We start from the raw sequence: 21,404 nt of genomic DNA on the forward strand, positions 1-21,404 counted from the left end.
GAGAATTTACTAGGGTATATACTTTACCGTACACTGCTAAATTATCCTCTAAAGTAGGATTTCAGATGATAACTCCACTCTCCACAGCAGCATTATTCCACAACTTTACAAAATGGTAAGTGTAAAATATTATTTAACTAAGGTTTTAATTTACATTTCCATGATGACTAAGGAGATTGAACACTTCTTCATATCTACAGATCATTTGTATTTCCTCTTCTATGAATTTCCAGTCCATTTTTATTATTATTGATTTACAAAATATTCTATATATGTCTGGATAGCATCCTTTTTAGTTATATGTTCTGTAAACATTTTCTCCCAGATGATAGGGTATTTTCATTTCATTTCTTTTGATAACTGTACATTTATTTTTATCTAGATATATCAATCTTTTTACATTTCAAATTTTATTAAAGAAATATTTTCTTACATTCTCTACTCTGATATCATAAAAATATTTTTCCATTTTTCCTAAAAGTTTTGGTTTTCATATTTCAATCTTTGTTAAGAACTTACATACATGGTATGAACAGAAATCAGAAATTCCATGTTATGATTTTGCATATAGATATCCAACTATCCTATTACCATTTATTGTTTAGTCAGTCTATCATTTCCTCACTCATCTGCAAAGCTCTCATTGTTATATATTGTTTCCTTATATGAAGGGGTTCAGTTTCTGTCTCCTTTATTCTGCTCCATTGGTTGGTCTATCCTGTGCCAATACTGCACTGTCAATTAGTATGGCTTTATAAGTCATGCTATCTAAAAGAGTAAATTCTTCTAATTTTTCTTGGCAATTTGCTCTCCTATATAAATTTTGGACAGAGCTTGTCAAGTAACATGAAATATCCTATCATCATATTAAATACAATTGTATTGAACTTACAATTTGGAAAGAATGTGTTTATGATATTGAGTCTTCCTGTCCATTAATATGGTATCCCAACTTACTTAGATCTCCTCTAATGCCTTTTAAGAAAATTTCATTATTTTCCCCATAAAAGGTCATGTATATATATCTTTTGATGATTTTGTTCCTAGGTACTGTGTTGCTGTTGCTATAATAAATTATATCTTTTAAAAATTACATTTGTTGTGAAAACATCCCAGTGTCCATCAACATATCAACAGATATACAAAATGTGATAGATATATATATATAATGAATATTATTCAGCCATAAAAGAAATAAAGTTCTGATACATGCTACAATATGGATAAGCCTTGGAAACATTATGCTAAGCGAAATAAGCCAGACACAAAAGAACAAAAATGTATGATTCCATTTACACAAAATACCTAGAACAAGGAAATTCATAATTATTTTTCTAGATACAGGAAGAGTTTACCTAAAGTCATCATCATCTATAAATATTTGATAGAACTCACTTATAAAGCCACGTGAGCCTGATTAGGGTAGAAACTATAAAAATAAATAAGTGTTGGTGAGGATCTGGAGCAACTGGAACCCTCCTGCACTATTGGTGGGACTACAAAATGGTGCAACCAATATAGAAACAGTTGAGAGGTGCTTCAAAAAATGAAAAATAGAAATACCATATGATCCAGCAATCTCAATTTGGGTATATATCCAAAAGAACTGAAAGCATAGCAGCACTATTCATAATAGCCACAAGTGGAAGCGACCCAAATGTCCACTGATGAATGAATGAGCAAAATATGTCTCATACATGCAATGAAATAGTAGCCTTAGAAAGGAAGGAAATCCTGTCACACACTACAACACTGATGAACCTTGAGGACATTATATTAAATGAAATAAGCCAGTCACAAGAAAGACAAACACTGTTATTCTACTAAAGTAGTCAAATTCACAGAAAATAGAAATGTGGTTATCAGGGGCTGAGGGGAGGAAGAAAAAGGAGTTGTCGTTTAATGGGTATAGCATTTCAGATTTCCAAGATGAAAAAGTTCTGGAGATACGTGCCACAACAATGCAAATATGCTTAACACTACTAAACTATACACTTAAAAAGTTAAGCTGTAAATTTTATGGGGTTTTTTAATCACAATAAGAAAAACTATATGGGCCAGCAATTGTTTTGGTAGTTAAATTTTTTTATTACTAATTCGATTTCTTTTATGGTTAAAAAACTGTATTTCCAATTTCATCTCAAGTCAGTTTGGGTAAGTTATTCTTAGTTGTTTTTAAAATGTGCTTTTCTCTATTAATGCTACTTTTTCATAGATCATTAAACTGTTTTATATTTACTTATCTGTAGTTACCAGATGAGCTCTATTAGAAAGTATCAAGTACTCATTTGAAGTCATAATCCATTAAATATGTACTTGATCTACACGAGACATTTACAATGGTAACTACTTCTTATAGGAATTTCCAAATAGCATCTCCAAATATAAAACTAATAAATAATAAATCTACACATGGCAATCCCTTGAGTAAACTGAGATCATTCTTAAGAAATCCTGATATACTCCTAAAGATTCCTTAATTTAAAATGTTTTATATTCAAATATTTGCTCCACTCAAACCACAGAATGAAAGTTTCAAGACTAGAGACAAAGTTAAGTAGAAATTTAAAACTACAGTAGTCCCCCCTTATCTACAGGGCATTTGTTCTAAGATCCCCAGTGAAATTCTACAACCACGGATAGTACCAAACTCTATATATACTATGTTTTTTCCCATACATACATACCTATGATAAAGTTTAATTTATAAATTTGGCATAGTAAGAGAATAACTAAGAATAAGTCATTTTATTAACAATGTCCTGTAATAAGTTATGTGAATGTAGTCTCTCTCAAAATACCTTACTGTACTATATTCACCCTTCTTGTGATGTGAGATGATACAATACCTAAATGAGATGACATGAGGTGAACGACATAGGCATCGTGACCTAGTGTTGGGCTACTGCTATAAGGGTTACTTGAACACAAGCGATATAAGTGACTGCGATACCAGGACAGTCAATCTGAAAACGGAGACCTCTACTAAGTGACTAAAGTCATGGGTACTCTAGACAAAGGGATGATTCCTGTCCTGGGCGGGACAAAGTGAGACAGAGCAAGATTTTATCATACTACTCAGAACAGTGTGAAATTTCAAACTTACAAATTATTTGTGGAATTTTCCATTTAATATTTTGGACCACAGCTGACCGAGAGTAACAGAAACCTCAGAAAGTGAAACTGTAGGTAAGGCAGGGGGACTACTATATTATCTTTTAAAAGTCCTTATTTTTGCCCCTGGGCACTGTGTGGGATGGAAAAGGTCACTGATCAGAGGCATATAGATGAATTACTAATAAGATAGTTAATCTCAGTTAAGGTGAGAGACTTATAAATTTGTAGTGGCACAAACTCCCAGCTTGTGGTGATTTCTTCAGCAGAACTCAGCAGTTGTGGTATGGGAACAGAGGAAGCTGTTGGATTGACTCCCCGTGGCTGAGAGATGTACAGAACAAGGAGCTAGGTGGAGATATTGACAAGAGAGTGTTTGATGCCCAACATGGTGGGAATAATTAATTCATATCAAAAAATCATATAAACATTATTTTCCTGCTATTAAAATTCTTGTTTATAAAGTGCTAGTTAAGCACTATCTCCTCCTTGATTCTACAGAGCTTTCTTTACTCACTCTTCTAATGTAAAGCTTATCTATTGTAGTTTAGCCATTGACCTGTCTTTGTACTAAAACTGTGAGCTCCTTAAGGACACACATTTTCTTATCTTTGCAGCTTCTGTGCTGAACATCTCACAGATATAAGGCACTTGATAAATATTTGTTGAATTAATGCATGAGATGATCAGGCATTTAGGATTACCATAGAGAGAAAGTGAAGATCCAAGAATAATTATGCTGAAAGAACAGCAGTGGAATTTTACTAAAGGCAGAAAAAGGAAAAAAAAGGTCAGCCCAGAGAGAGAAACAAATTTTTGAAATTTCCCATAGAAAAAGGTAAAATGAGTCATAGAAGAAGAATGATCAACCACACTAGCTACAAATATTAACTCATTGCTACTCTTATCCCCAAATTTTACCCATCCTGATTTTAGAGCCAAACACACTACTAGTCAGGTAGCTTCTAGCAAGTGAGATGTGCAGCTACCTCCAGCAAAACCTCTAGCCTAAGCCCCCCACCTTACACTCTCTAACATTATCCTATCACTGTATCACAAAGACACTATTAAGATAAGTGAAAGTGAGTACCTGCTATAAGCTAGATACTAAGCTAAGTATTATTTCACTATATACATGTATACTTGTATATAAGTGTGTATATATTATATTTCATAATTCTTATAAAAATCTTTGTGAAGTATTACTATTCTTATTTTATAGTTAAGGACTGTTCAATGTTACACAATTGTTAAGTAAGCCAAGTTTAAATCAGTCCTCTAACAAAGTACAATCCTCTTTCCTCTCTTTCCTCTTTCCTCAAGGCAGCAACTATATAAAGGTATGACTTAAAAGTTTCCAGTGGTCTTTCAGGCACTCCTCACATAAGGTAATTCCTTTATGGCAGATGTTGTAAAATATTTGAAATTAAAATAAGACCTTCACCGAACTCATTCTCTACTAGTAAAGGCCCTCTTTCTTTTACATATACTTCCCAATTCTTCATTCATCAAACCCTAAGAAAGAGTTAGTGAAAATTTTATTCTCAAATTTAGAGTCTGTGATAGACTGAGTAATTATCCTCCAAAGATGTCTACATCGCAATTTCTGGAACCTATGAATGTTATATTACATAGCAAAAAAAAAACTCTGCAAATGTGATTAGAGTATTGAAATGGAAAAATTATCTTGGACTGTCCAAGTCAGCCAAAAGAAATCACAAAGGTCCCTATAAGAGGGAGGCAGAAATATCAGAGTCAGGAAAGGAGATACGACAACAGAAGCAGAGGAGAGGGGTGGCGGGCCAGGTAAGAGAGAGGGAAAGGGATTTGAGAATACAATACTACTGGCTTTGAAGTGGAGTAAGGAATACAGGAGCCAAGGAATACAGGCTGCTTCTAGAAGGAGGAAAAGGCAAGTAAACAGCTTCTTCTCTAGAGCCTCCAAAAGGAATACAGCCTGTTGACACCTTGATTTTAGGACTTCTGATGTCCAGAACTACAAGATAATAAATCTGTGTTGTTTTAAGCCACTAAGATTATGGTAACTGGTTATGGCAGCAAAAGGAAACTAACAGAGTTTCTACATATCAATGTCTGAGAGTAAGGGGCAGCTGCAAATTTATCTTTCTGAAAATTAATTTGTTTCAAAGTTAACTTTAGCATCTACTCATAAATCTTTTCTCTTTTTAAATGTACTTTTAACGTTGTTCTTGCTATTTAATAACAAATCTACAGCAAAACTTGTCCATAATCCCATCAGCAAATCAATGTTTTCATTTGATCATATTCCAGGTCTTTTCCTTCACCATATTCTACATATTTTTACATATTTGTAGTAATATCAAGGAATGGATTTTATAATCTATATTTTTACTAGTAACACTCCATGAGTTATTTTTCATTTTCCTTCAATTTTTTCTGAGATTCTCTTCCCAACCTCAGGTAGGTATCTTTGTAATTGCTCTTCATTCTACCTATAATACCTTCATTCAGCTATCCCCCAGGCTCACTCCTTCACTTCCTTCAGGTCTCTGCTCAAAATGTCATCTTAAGAGATTTGCAATACATGTAATAAACAAGGACTGATATCCAGAATCCGTAACTCCTATAAATCAGTAAGGAAAAAAACAACAATCTAGTAGAAAATGAACAAAAAACATGAAAAGGCATTTCATAAGATGGCAACCAAATGGCCAAAATAAGATGATTCACCTCATTAGGAATAAAAAAATGCAAATGAATTGAAACCACAATGAGATACCATTACACACTTACTGAGATTTACAAAAATGTAAATGTCTGCCAATACCTAGGGTTATTGCAGATATAGAGAAACTCTCACATACAGGTATAGAGGGAAATAGTTTAGCATACTCTAGAAGGGCTGAGATATGCATATTCTATAAACCAGAATTCTGAATCCTAGATACACCCTACAAAAAGGCACTGATGTAAAAACAAGGCAAATATAAAAAAATTGACAGCAGCATTGTTCATAATAGCCAAAGGAGAAACAACTCAAATATCCATTAACAGTAGAAATAAACTGTGATATATAATGAAATCACACACAGTAACAAAAAAAGAAGAAACTACAGCTACATGAAAATAGTATGACTCACCATAATGCTGAACAAAACAAAGAGAATACATATGGTATAATTGGTATAACTTTCCTTGTATACAAAATTCAAACATAGGCAAAACTGAAATAGGAATACAACTATCAAGAAAAACAAGGAATTAATATAAAAAGTCAAGTCACTGGTTACTACTGGTGGGAATAAACGGGATATAATTAAAAAGGGGCATGCTTTTGGCTTCTGGGAAGCCTCTTCAACAACTTTATCTAGGTAGTAGTTACATGGTTGTTCACTTCCTATGAACTTAGTAAACTGTACATTTAACAGTTATTAGTATGTATTTTATTTCACAATAAGGTTAAATCAACATATCAGGCTGTCTCTGACTACCCAAAATAACTAGTCTTTTGTTCACTACTATATATCTAGTCATTAGAAGAATACCTAAAATAAAATACACTTTTACACTTTTCTCTATTTTTATATAATCCTAAACAAAGATGAAATATAGTTTTTTTATTTTATAAAAATGGGATGTTATTAATAACTTGGTTGTCTTAATCCATAAGCTATCAGATATTCCTCCAGGTCAACACATACAGATTTAACTCATTCTCTTTGAGTTGTATAATATTCCAAAACACATTAAAGTGCCTAACAATTTATATAACCGTATCTACTATTAATGGACATTCAGCCTGTTTCTAATTTTTGCCAGTAAAAACAATATTGCATATACTTTTATATATTGATATTTTTATTTCTACAGACTAGATTTCCAAAGAGGAATTTTACTAGAGATTGTGAAACTTTCCAAAATGATATAGTGATTCACATACATTCCCACCATTCAAAACCTAACTCATGAATCTTAAGAATTTTCTTATAATTTCTGCCCACTTGCTTTCAAAAAGGATGAGGTGGCTTAAACATCTGGAAATTTAATATGACGTTAGCAACTAATACTCTGGGAGCAGTCAAGGTCCCACTGCAATCTCTCCCACACCTTTAGGTACTCAGTAGTATCTGATTTACTACCATACGCTCTAGGTTCTAAACTTAGAAGCAGGAGAAGCCACTCCTCTTTTCTGCCGAGTAAAGCCTAAAAGAAAAAGAACCACTCCAAAAGGAGAAAACCTAGGCCATTTCGCCTCTGCCTCATTTTGATTTAAGAGACCTGATCCAAATCTGTCCTTTCTCCTTAAATTACACCTCTTGGCTTATAGCACCACCACCTACCAAGCCAAAAAACTGATTCTAGATTGTTTCATTTTTCTCTGAATAGTCTCTAAGTCTCATCAATCCTACTTTTTTAAACAACTCTCCTATTCATTCTCACAGCTACCACCTTACCTTAGGCAATTTGGGGGTGGGAAGGGGGAGGGTATATTTCCATTTATTTTTTAAAAAATTAGAAGATGAAACAAAAACAATCTCTGGCCACAAATATTAAGTAGGTATGGATGCAGAACTATGGATCAGTAGTTAAAGACTGGCTAACACAAAGTCTCTGCTGCTAAAACAAAATTAAATTTATAGTGGAAATCGCCATGAGTCCACCTGAATTCTGTGCATAGGATCCCCATACTCTATTTTCTTTCGACCTTAGGCTTTCATAACATCTTTCGTCTCTACTGAAATAGCTTCCTAACCAGTTCCCTTCTTTAATCTTGATCTCCTCCAATCTATTTTTCACTTTACGGCCAACAAATCTTTTCTCTACTTGAAACCAACCATCAGTGGCTTCCCAACTGCCCATACGATAAAATCTAACTTGATGTGTAGTACTCAGGGCCCTTCACGACTTGGCCCTCACCTACCTCTCCAGACTCATCTACCACCACTTCTCACCACACACATTTCAATAAAACTGAATTACTTATAGTTCCCAAAATACACCAAGATGCTTTAACAACTCTGTGCATTTACCCAGGCAGATATCTCTCTACTACCCCACCAGTAAACCAATCATTCTCTCCTCTGTTTATACATTTTTCTATTACTATACTTAAAACATTTATTCAAGCAATATTTACTAAGCACCTCCACGTGCCAGAGACAGTGCTAGATATTGGCGATTCAGTAGTTAATTATGGACTCCGTCATTATCCTGATGGAATTTATAATCTAATGAGGACTAAAGACACTGAATAACTATTAATAAGTGTAGTTAAGGATTATAAAGGGGGTAATACAGTATATAATGAGAATATAAATTAGATGATAGCCAAGAAAAAGGGTGAAAGTTATAAAGAGGGGTACTGTATGCATTTGTTTACATGTGAGTATTCCTTAATTACAGTCTGTGCTCTTTAAGGAATCATGCCATCTTTAGATCCCTAGTCAAGACAGTAAATAGTATAGTAATGTACACTGACATTACAAAGATCACTGCCCTATTAACTCCTTGGCTAATTACTGGGGCCAGGCAAATGCTGTGACCTTATTGGCTAGGCCAGGGTCAGGCTCGCACCCTTAAAGCCAACGAGTTAGATCAACTCTACTAAACCATATTGATTGCAAATGAGGGAGGAGTGGTTCCAAGAGAAAAATCAGAAAGCTGTTACTTAAATAAAAGAGAAGGGAGGGAACCTGGATAAGCTAAAAAACAGCAGTCCTCTTTTTAGTGGTCATTGCAATTATCTCCTCAAAATGTATTCTGTTCCTTTCCTACACTGGTAAGGAGTATATGTGGGACTGACCCCTTCCCCAGCTCCAGAAGTAGGTCTCGATTTGACACAGCAATACTTCTTAAAGTGTGGTTTGCAGACCAGCCAAATCAGTAACATCGGGAAACTTGTTACAAATACAAATTCTTAGGACCCAGCCCCAAATCTACTGAATCAGAAACTCTGGGAGATAGGGCCTAGCAATAGGTGTTGTTAACAAGTCCTCCAGGTTCTGATGAACACCCAAGTTTAAGAGCCACTGGTCTAGACAGAGAAAGCTACAATTAATAGTTCAAGGAACCCAGATTTTAACACAATGATCCTTCAGAACACAAGGATACTCTAGTGTCAAGTTCAGGATTTCTGTTATACTTGTGAAAAACACCCTTTTTATCTCCGTAGAAATAAGGAAATATGTAGTCCCAGGAGCCAAAAGCAGTCATTTTGCACTACCATGGAAGCCAGCCTGAAAAAAAAAAGCTGATATAGAGGAGAACCAAGAGAAATGAAGAAAAACAGGGCAAAAGCCTGAATAGCCTAACCAAACCATGCCAAGGATCCTCATTCCCTTTGGACTTTTAAATTGCGTGAACTTATAAATTATCTTTGTTTAAACCAATCTGAGTTGGACTTATTACTGAAAGTATCCTGATATCCACACCACAACAAGTTACACATCTATCCCAAATGCCATAGGGAATACTACAAAATACTATCTAGTGAACTGTCCAGCCTCTCTCTAAATTAGGTTAGCATACTTAGCATATAAAAATTCAGGACACACAGTTAAATTTGAATATCAGATAAACAACAAATAATTTTCTTGTATAAGTATGTCCCAAATATTTCATGGGACATATTACATGTATTTTATCTGGCAACTCAAAATGCCCATGGTTTATAACTAGGAATCAAAGGAGAGGCTCAGGTAGTCTCAGATGTGATAGTTGTTCTTATAGTTCATGACTACTAGGAGAAAGACTAAACCCAAGTCCTAAACTAATGTCTTACAACAGGTCTACACACCACCGATTGTCCTTTTAAAACTAAGCAGACTTCTTTCTTAAAGTCAAAACATGGTATACCTTCTATGACAGCTAAGTGTGACAAATAAAAAATGTTGCTATATGAGTATTCACAGCTTTTCTTTACTCCCTTGGTTCCTGGCTCTTATTATACGCATTAGAGTAATGAAACAGGCAAAAGAGAGTTTAAAGGAAAACTGGTACTCCTGAAAGAGGAATTAGTAAGTTTGAGAAGGGAAGGAAAAACAAAAAGAATGAGGTTTTACAGGTTGCTACGAGAAAGTATGGGAGAGAAGGATATCATGCAAAGATACTGGTCAAAAATGGAGAAATCACATTTTTAAGTAGTACTGCAGTATGGTATGAACATAATATCCCTTGATATTTTTGAGAAGCTAGACTAAAGATTTAAATTGCCTTTCAATTTAATTTAAATGTTAGGCTGGTGCTTGCTCTAAATGGAAGACAGGAGTTATGTCACAAGCATCTCAGCTTAATAATAATGAATATAATAACAATAACGACAGATACCTGCTCTAAATGTCTTACATGTACTAATATAATCCTACAATGGGGTTAATGTTCTCCCTGCTGTACAGATGAGGAAACTCTATATAACAGGTCCAAGGTCACGAGCTTGAAGTACACAGAACTGAAAATCTAAACAACCTGAGTCTAGCCCTCTTAAATAGTCAACAACACTTCCCTATTTTATACCAAAGTCTATACTCAAGCACTTAACTAATGAGCAAAATACATAAATACAATTTAATTATTCTAAAATATCAACAACTTTAGCACGTAAAGTAAAATGAAACATATATGGCTTGGCTTCTTTCTCTTTAATTTCTTCTTTCCTTCATAGCTCACCATAGAAACTAAGAACGTTAGATAATTTCCTTTTCAAAGTTACTTTGGAAAATTATAGTGCAGTATAGATTTATATAGTAATGTTTGTAGAAGTAATTGATGAGTAAGGCTTCATCAAACAACTAAGACCACATATTATGCTGCTCTGCACCAAATTTCAGAGATCAGAAATTATAACGCTTCAAAAAAGAGAAAAATACTTCAAAAATATATAGTTTGGGCATTATTTTAAAGGTTAAATCTTTTAATCATTAAAGCATATAAATACAAGGCTAAGAAATTAGAAAATAAAGTGACTTAAGTCAGTTTAGAAATGACATGCTATATAACTGGTAATAATATTCAGAATCCAACCATTTTTCACCACCTCCACAACTTCTGCCCTTGTCCAAGCCACCATCATCCTCAGCTCGTTTATTGCAACAGCCTCCTAACCATTTTCTCCACTTCCACTTTTTTCTACTCTCCTCCGGCAGCCTGAATGATCTTTTTAAACCAGGAATCATAACACATCACTGTTCAATACATTTGCATGGCTTCTCATCTCAGTCAAGTTTTAAAAGCCAAAGTTCTTACACAGTCTTCCCCAGTACCCACCCCATTATTTGTCTTCATTTCTTACAACTTTCCCCTCATTCCACTCCAATCGCCCTGACCCGCTAGATGATCCCTGAATACATGACAGAGATGTTCTTGCCTCAGAGTAAGTCATCTGGTATTCCCTCTACAGGGTCCACTACACCTTCACACCTCCCTTCTATCTATATGACTTGCTCCCTCACTTCCTTTAGGTCAGTCCCTCTCTGTACTATTTAAAATAGCAGTTCCCCCACCCAGCCAGCACTCTCTATTTTGTTCTCTGCTTATTTTCCATGTCATTTATCACCATCACTACATATTTTACTTATAAGTTTGTTTATTCTCTGCTTTCTCCCCTCCCTTAAGAATGTATGCTCCATGAATACAGGGAGTTTTGTTCTGTTTACTTCTATACCTAGAACAGTGCCTGGCAATCAAATATTTGTTGAAAACATGAATTAATACATGAACAAAAACATCATGGATGCTTAATAAGTTCCAGGCACCATGTTGTGCTTTCCAGTTATTTACTAAATCCTCACAACAAACCTATTGAAGTAGGAACCATTATCATCCCCATATTTTATGTGAGGAAACTAAAACAGAAAAGTTAAATAAGTCACCTAAGGATACATGCTAGGAAGTGGCAGAGATGCAATCTGAACTCAGGCAGTCTGATTCCAGAGACTCTTCTTTAACTAGATTTCCAACAAACTACTGGAAGAGTTAATACTTAGTTACATAGCACATTTTAATTAAAACACATGATCTATGGGCTACTTTAAAGTAGTGTCCTAATTTTTAAGGCTAGTCATTCAAATCATAAATCATTCCACAGGTCACCAAATTACTAATTTACTAAGATTTGGAATTTATAGTTTTGCAAAATGCTCTCACACTTGATATATTAATATACTCTAATCCAATACCTACATGCTTCAAATAAGGAAACTGTCAACCAGAGAAGTCAGCTTCCTCTTCTACTAAGCAACTGACAAAAAAGACAGGAAAAGGCCTGTCTTATATTTAACTCTCTACACTACTCTGTGAATTCCAATTCAGAAAATGAAAATGGGTTTCTCACAACTAGATTTTAATTTTGAAAAAGAAAATTAACTTTTCAATTCTTTTAATTTACAAACACAAAGACAAGAACTTTGAAAAGAGCTATGATTCTCCAAATTACCTTTCAGAGTGGCCATCGTTGATTGCCTACCTAGCATTCATCCCTCCTATTAGAATCCCTCCCTAATATAATGGCTCAGGGAAGTCAATACCACTCCAGATTCAGGGACCAACTGGTTAGTTCAAGGGTAATCACTAGGGACTGGTTCAGGAAAGAGAATATGACCCAATTCTGGCCAAAAAGACATGAAAGTAGTCTGCTAGAGGTTTTTGGAGAAAGTTTCCTCTTTCCGAAAATAGAAGCACAGGAAAAGACATCTTTCTTTTTTAGAAATTGCTGTATATGGATATGATGCCTGGAATCACTACAACCATTTACTACTAGCCTGAGGATTAGCTAATTCCAAGGAGAGCAAAAATGAGCACAGGAAAGAATATGGGTTTTTACTGACACTGTCGAACTGTAATAATCGACCAACTCTGAAGCCTATTATATGAGAAGATAAAATTTCTTATTTCTTAAGCCATTTTGTATTAGGTTCTGCTGCTTGCAGCTGAAAACATACCAACTAAATACTTTTTTATGAAACATATCCCAGAACCAATCTTAGAAAAAAAGTTTGTTAATTCTACAAATGTATATTAGAAATTCAACATGAATTATACCATACTGAATGGCTCTGTTGTAACGTCAGAAAGTTAAAAAGAATAATACATATGAAAAAAAAAATTCTAAAGCAATTTTTTTTCTAGCACAAGCAATTCATTTTAATAAGGCCTTCTCCCAAACAATTTATAAACAAATTTTAAATTTTGATTCATGTCTGAATTTTTTTCTTAGGTTTAAAAATTAAAACTATAATAAAGATTACATAACCACATGCTCTAGATTTGCTGCCCTATACCCTTAGACAAGGGTAGACAATTAATCTGGCCCACAAACAGAACATCGCACAGGAAGTCCAAGGCTGGATAATAGTGGATGGTATACAACACAGAATAGACTCTGGCTTTCTATCGGTTCATATTCACAGGCCACAGGGAAGTTTTTATATTGACATGAGACAAAATGGTGTAATCTGCCAGCGTGGATCTAGCCTACTGCCTCTTTTATAAAAAATAAGACAAACTTCTTACTTCGTATGAACTTACAAATAGGCACGAGGAACAACAAATAGACTATATGTGGGCAAAAAATTTGGAAATTGATCTTATAAGGCTCAATGGCTGACCTTATTCTGTAATCCCAAGTCAAGTCCTACACATTCTAAATTTAATTAGTATAATAACACCTTGAGTAACTTAAATCTACATTTGGCCCACTGCTGTGTAAAACCAGACTAACAAACTCTGAACAACTAACTTATCACTCACTTCTAATTCTTCAAAATTTTAAAAATGACTTTTAATCAAAACTATAAATGTTTGCTAATAACATTAAATATTGCATTTTTTTCATTATTCCCTTTGTTAAAATATCTTTATAAGTTTAAAGGTCATATGTCAATAATAAATAATATCAACATTTTAAAACTTAAGTCACAAAATGAAGCTGGTTGGATCCACAGGCCTAAGTTTTAACAAAATATTTGGGCACTGGATGTTTATATTAAAAAAAAGATACAAAAGAAATACAATAGCTTGATCTCAAGAAGTTTTCTTGTTGGGGAGATAAATTATATTCACAAAATAATTAAATACCATAACATAAAGCATGATTTTGTATCGAAATAATATACCATAGCCCTATATAATTAAAAAGTTCAATGCTACAATTTTTGGAGGGAAAAAAGAAGGGGGACTTGAGAAGGATCTCGATTTGAAGATGGACGTGGGATGGGCATAATCTCACATAAGCAGCATAAGCAAAAGGTGGAGATGAGAATAAGCTAAGTATATTCAGGAGACAGCACGGAATTGGGCTAGAAAAAAAATGGAGGATTAGTAATTAAGTTGGAAGTGTAAGCTGATGCCATATTACTAAAGATTGCCAAATTTAAGAATATGACCTCTGCTTAAAAGAAAGGGAGAGCTGCTGATTATTCCTAACTATAGTGGTAAGACAATGAAAATAACACTTCAGTTAGAATTAACCTGATTGAAGAATTCAGGATAAACTTATGGGGGAGGGGGAAAAGAAATTAGAAACAAAGCAACCTGTTAGGAGGTACCAGTTAAGAATCTGGGCGTTAGTAGTCAGAAAGACCTGTTCTGCTACTTGCTAGCTGTGAAGCATTAAAAAAGTTACTAAACACATTTAAATCTCAGTTTCCTGTTTTTTTAAGGTTTAAATTTTTTAAGGTTGTTGTGTTGCTAAAAGTATAATACATATAAAAGCATTTAAGATAGTGCTTGGTCTATAATAATTATTTAACAAATGTTAGCAACTATTGCCTTCATTACAAATCATTTCAAATATCAGGTGCTGAGGAACTGGACAGGGCAACAAAAACAAAAAAGATAGGATGAGTTGGAATGACATTCCCATAGATTCATGAGATGTTGTAACTAAGAAAGACCCCAGAGAACTCTTCCAAAAGAAAAATGGCCCTAGTATAAATGTCAGGGATGAAGGTAAAAATAGCTCAAAGGTTTTGACTGCGAGAGTATCGAAAAAGGTAGATTGGAATAATTATGTTATCAAAATGCTTTACAATACAAACTACAATGAATTGGGTACATACCATGTGCCAAACACTGTGCTAGTTATAGTACATCTAATCCCCAGAACGACTCTGAAAGTTAGGTATTAGTTCAAATTTACAAAAGAAAAAATAGATGCTCAGAGAGGTTAAGTACTAGCCATATAACCTTGGGCAGGGTAAGAAGCAAAACCAGGTTTGAAATTCATATCATCTGTTTTCAAAGCCTGTGTTGTTTCTATTATTCTCGGTCTGTATCTCCCTTTAATATCAATAAAAATTATATATCAGACATATTTGTAATTATTTTTCTACCTACCTTGTTAAATATGGTGACCATGAACATGTCCAATCTTTTCTACATTCTAAGAAAAATATAAAGGTATTCAGCATGAAAACAAAGAGAGTAAATTCAAAAAGCATTATGCAATGGAGAATCACCATGCTTCTAATGAAACAGCTGAATATAATGTACTAAATGAAAGCAATGACTAATCTTTTTCAATAAGATGCAAAAAAAAATTTGTATGGTTTTTACATCATTTGATTATATTAACACTGTCCTATATTACAGTATCATTAAAAACTGACACTTAGCTTATAAAATATCTTACCACAGAAAGGAAAAGCATTTATATAAGATGAACCCATCAAATTATAGCGGTATAAAGCATAATTCAACCACAGAAGTAGAATGCCTAATCTGCTACCAGTAAGGACCACACAGTGGCAGGTGACCTATTTCTTCATTTGTTTCTCAGCAGATATTTTCCTACTCATAGGACCAGTGTGCCAATTCTCCATCAGAATGCTACTTACTCTAAAACTTAACAAGATGAAAACACCAAGTATGCCAGACAAAGTAAGTATATTTCCTGAAACAATCTTTTCATCTGACTTCAAAAAAGTCAGAAGATACTCTATTAGGTTAGCCATCAAACTCTGTAGTCAGGTAAACTCTAGACTACTAGTTCTCAAAGTATAGTCCAGAGACCCCTATGGGTCCCCAACAGGTCCAAAATTTTCATAGTATTATTAAGACATTATTTGCCTTTTGCACTCTCATTCTTTCACAACTGTATAGTGGAGTTTTTTTCTAGAGGCTTATGACCTGTGATATCTTAACAGACTGAATGCAAGAGCAGACATGGAAATTTCGATGTCTTCTATGAAGCTAGACATTAAAGATTAAAAAGCCAAACATTAAAGTTATTTGCAAAAACATGAAACGTCACTCTTCTCAATTTTTTGGTCTTTTGGAAAATAGTTTTTTTCCCATTAAAAAAAAGTTATATTAACATGTACTGCTTTATTTTCAAATGAATTAAATATTTTTTAAATTCCTCGATTTTATTCTAATGCAGTATATTTGAATAGATATAACTTAAACGGAAGGTCTTTCAGATCCTCGATAATTTTTAAGAGTATAAAAGGGGTACTGAGACCAAAAAAATTGAGAACCACTTTATAAACCATCCTATATTTATGTTTTACCAAACAATTAAAACATTTAATTTTCTAATTACTACTGAAGAGATGCTGTTGCCCTAAAGATAATTTCAGAAACTTATCTTGAGAACAAAGTCTACAATCTTAAAAATAAAAACAGTATACACTAATGAAAAAAATCATTTATTACATCTTCCTAAAATAAAAAACAACATCATCAGAATTAAAGTACGGGCTAATAGATAACTAAGAGCTTTGGGCATGAGTTTATGATCAGGTGTGCACTGATAATCCTCCGATAGCTCCTATACCAAAGGCCGGGCTCTTTGAAAAGCCTATCCAGCAACTGTTTTCTATAGAATAGACCCAATTCCAAAATCAGCAAAGGACTAACCAAGATGCTTATAAGCAGTTCTGTGTACCACAATCTTAACATTTCCAAAATAAAAAAGTTTTGTTTCATCTTAACAGTTCAGTATTTCTGATTAAGCCATCAATCTCCCATTTGGATCCAATCCTTACACTGGCAGTAAATTATAGCAGGTGTAGCAATCCGTGCAGTTATTAGAAACCTTCAGGATTCATGGCAATAGTTTTTGAGAAGGCTGGAGGAAAATACCTTTGAAAAATAGCTTTTGAGGCTGCTGGAAGCAGTAATAACAATTTTGCACTTGGTTCAGTCTAAAATTAAAAACTGTAATATTAATATTACAGTTAAAGACCCTAAGTCAACAACTGTCTAATTCAAAAGTTATTTAGCCCTAGGCTACTTCAATAGCCGAGTTAGCAGGTGACCAAGGGCCTTAGTAGGAAAGTACTTAAAGGCTAGAAAGAAATGGTTTTCCCTAAGTATTTATTAATTGAACACATTTATGATATTGTCTACTACTTGCAAGATCCTGAGCAAACTAAAAAGCTCATAATCTGGTGGTAAGACAATTCCATAGGAGGAAGTATACATAAATAAATGCAATATATAAATTCAGAAGCTACTCTAGACAGAATGAAAGAAGTTCTATCTGAGAAGTATTAGAAGAGGGAGGGAAAGGAAAGAAGGATGTCTTCTAATAAAAGGGATCAGAGAACATACATCCTGGTAAAGAAAGTCTCTAAGTTGGGCCCTAAACACACATAACATTTCAACAAGTAACCGCTGGGAGTGAAAGGCATCCCAGGAAGAGGAAGAAGTATACATTCAAAGAAGAGCCTGTACAAAATAGCTTCCATAGTACTTGTGATGGACTCGAACAGAAAATAGACTGGAAAATTAGGTTGGAAGCAAAAATAGAGGGACTTAACTATGGCAGGGTAAGCATTCTGGGGCTTTCTTCAGTAGGCGAACGAAAGCCAATGGAAGGTTTTTAAAGTCATTGGAAGATTTACCATTGGAAGATAAATCAAATGATACTTTAACAATACTGCGGATTGGACAGAGTAAAAACAGGGAGAACAGTTAGTGAGGTATCATATTAGTCCAGGAAGAAAATAATAAGAGCTTGATCTGGGTTAGGAGCTAGGAAAAAGACAGATACACGACATGCTGCAACCTCTTCACCGATAATTTACCTGGTTTAAACATTTCAAAAACTTAATTTAGTACACAAAACAAGGTTGGCATTCACATTTTTCCCATTAATAACCATTCACTTCTTAGGCAATATTTCAGCATACTTAAGTGTGCTTCCTTTAAAAAAAAAAAGTCAGAAATAACAGTGTTCTACATTAAGACTACAAAATGGGTAATAACACATGCATATTCTCAATAGTCTGAACAGAATATCAGTATGCAAAATTTCATTCAAGGATAAATATTTTAAACTTGAAAATTTATTTCCATGGAATACACAAAGTTTAGATCACAATTTTCTAAACAACCCTGTAAGACCCACCTAACTACATAATTAAAATAGTCAACTTTTCTTAAAATCATTTTTGGACAACTCAACTCAGCTTGACCAATATTCTTCTGCTGGGCCCATATTTTTCAAACATTAGTGCCTTTTCTTCATTTTCTCCCCTCCTCCTCATTCACCTCTCCGCCCAACAAATTCCCTTTGTATGTCTGCAAGGCAAGATTCTATATGATATACAGTATAACTCTAAGGCAGTTTGAATATATAATTCTTATAATAACAGAAATCTAGAATTATTAATTTCACTTTTTCTAAGAGAAGAACCAGTGATATACTAAATTTCCATTCACATGAATGACAAATGCATCTAATAGAAATGATGCTTTACCATTAGGAGGAAACAAAGGGGGAAAAACACACAATAGATGGGTGGCAAATCTTATAAACTTTGCGAAACACTGAAAAGCTGCATCTGAATTGCAGTCATAATTATAAAAGCACATAACAAAGGCTCCAAAATGAAGGGAAAAGAAAAAAATTCTAAGTGATCATTAAGAGTGAAAAAGGTTGATTCAATATTAGTATTAGTTTTTAATATCGCATCATTTAACTCTATGACTAATTGAAAAACACAAAGAGGATAATTCACTGTTGATGAGGACACAGGAAATAATTTCTACCTACATTCTAGAAGACAGTTATACTTCATTACATTTGCATGGGCTCCAATCCTTTCAAGCGTTTCCAAAAATACATAGGCTTATGATAACTGAGGTTCCCCAATGACATACAATTTATTCTGTAGGCTTAGGTACGGCACATTTTTAAAAGACATAATGAATTCATGCTCAACAAAAATAAGGAGTCATAAAGGCCCTCTACTTATTCAAAATCATTACATAAAGCACTGTCCATAATTGCAAACAGAGTTTGAAAATCTGACAGCTAATAATTATAAAATGGGGTAGACTTTAACGAAAATAAATTACCTAACTTTTCCATTTTCCCTTCCTTTTTCTTTACTACTAGATACACAAAATGTCTGTAAGGGTCTCAGACAAAGCTCTAAATAGTAGAAACAGTATATGTGCACTTTACATTATGTGTATTTGAACCTATCACATGTATGTACACATCACATATATTCACACAAAAAGGAAAGATTCTTTTTTTACTGTAAGATTTGAAGTTACATTAAACCTAAACCCTATCTCAAATTAAATCACACAAATTAAATAATAAAATATTGCACGTATATCTCTCCAAGCGACTATATTCTGAGAAAAAAACCTCAGACTAAGGCCATGACCGAATAAAAATGCCCAATCCCTGAAAATCACTACCCAGCATTTGGTTTCTGTAAGAGAAAAAAGGTGGTCTTGAAATGAATAATCACATTGGTAAGCCAGTTTCAGAAGTTAACGAAGGTAAAACACAACGAACCAAATGAGACGAACGTATAAAATGACAAGCTTTAAAGAATTCCCGCAAAGGGAGACTGACTTCAAGACTGGGATATAAAACATCCTTTGCAGGTAGAAGAATCTTTCATTGAAAAGGGAAAAAAAGGGAAGGGGGACGACAAAAACCTGAACGACGCGCAAAGGAAAAGAAGTAAAAGAAATGGGTCTCTAGGGTCCTAACTGCACACTTTAAACGTGTAAACCAAAAGCAGTTTTATGCAGCTCTAACTGCACATCTGCCCCTCATCCCAAATCTAGCGCACCCAGGAATAATTCTGCCCTGAAAACATAACTAAGGTCTTTAACACAAATCAGGCCCATCACAAGATTCTTTTTTTCTCCCAAGTACCTGGAGGATCCATTTCAATATAAAATATCAGTTCTGTCGAATAGGGCATCATCACCTCCCTCCAGTCTGCGTCATCGCGGTCCATACTCCACACCGTATTGTACATCGCGCTGTCAGGGGCAGGTCGTTAGGAAATATATAGAAAGCATATATTTTTTAATCTGATATTTAAAAATCTAAAAATATATATCTGTAAAAGTCCTACACGGAATGTACTTCGGGGTTTCCAACGGCCAGTACAAGTCCAGGCAACTACCAGGACGAGGACGGGGTCCTCCCCCTCTCTCTTCTACAGCGCCCAGCAAAATGCCCCCCGAACTTTCAACCTACGAGTTTTGCTCCTCAAAAAGATACAGAGAAGGTTGCAGGGGGCCCAGCCCCAAGGTGTTAAAAAGCGGCTTCCCAAAAATCCGTTCTACACAGTCGCTCTCCACAGAGAACAGCTCCCGGCACCTTCAAATCCTTCCGAGCAATCTACTTTTGTGTCCTTCGAAATAATGGGCGGGGGGTGGGGGAGAAAGCGCTGGGAGCAGGTGGGAAAGTGACAAAGAAAAGCATAAAAAGGGGGGTGGGTATTGCGTTCAAGTTTCGGGGTCCCACTGGTCTGCAGAGAGCGATCCCTTTAGGGACCGGGACTCGGGCTCCGTTCCGGCCGGGCTCGGAACCCAAGCTGCTGCAGCCTCGGGATTACGGCCCGTTGGAGAGTCCAGTTAGCCCTGCTCAGCTGGGCGCTCCCGCCGGGGTCCAAGAAGGCCTGACAGTGCCGGCTGCCCTCACGCTCTACCTAGACTCCAGCCACTAGAGTTTCATTTTAACGGCGCGGAAGGGTACACCCTCCTCCGCACCGACGCTCTCCTGCTCTCCCCGCTTCCCCGCTGAGGCGCTACCTAACCTCACCGGGCAGGGGATACAGCCAGTATCACCACTGCCCTTCCACTCTATACCTCCTTGGTGTACTGGGGACTCTGTCAGGTGCCTGAGAAAGTGTTCAGAAAACTGTCCTCCATCTCAGCTTTCAACTCTCCCCACCTCTCTCTAGGCCTCAGCTCCCTAATCATCCATCCTCTCTCCCCCAAGCCTCAATCACAATGGTATGGTCCAGGCGCTGGCTGCACTCCAGGAGTCTGTGCCGGGAGCACGCGAGCGGGGCGGGGAGGAAGAGAAGAGGGGAGGGAGGAGGAAA

At 35.2% G+C, this 21,404-nt stretch overlaps 1 protein-coding gene across 8 annotated transcripts in view; it reads right to left on the bottom strand.

The window, feature by feature from the left end:
* Positions 1-21,404, bottom strand: part of LOC102891637 (phosphatidylinositol 3-kinase regulatory subunit gamma) — a 67,885-nt gene that overhangs the window by 45,665 nt on the left and 816 nt on the right. For 2 of the 8 annotated variants that reach the window (XM_025052035.1, XM_015595234.2), the window contains exon 2: positions 20,222-20,331. In XM_025052035.1, the coding sequence (XP_024907803.1) occupies positions 20,222-20,331 (110 nt within the window). Of the gene's footprint in view, positions 1-20,221; positions 20,332-20,426; positions 21,107-21,165; positions 21,322-21,404 lie in introns of those variants that run through there. The other 6 variants (XM_025052036.1, XM_015595236.2, XM_015595235.2 and 3 more) reach the window with 6 other exon arrangements.

This window comes from Pteropus alecto, unplaced genomic scaffold (genome assembly GCF_000325575.1).
Source record: "Pteropus alecto unplaced genomic scaffold, ASM32557v1 scaffold25, whole genome shotgun sequence".
In the NCBI taxonomy this organism is placed as follows: Eukaryota; Metazoa; Chordata; class Mammalia; order Chiroptera; family Pteropodidae; genus Pteropus; species Pteropus alecto.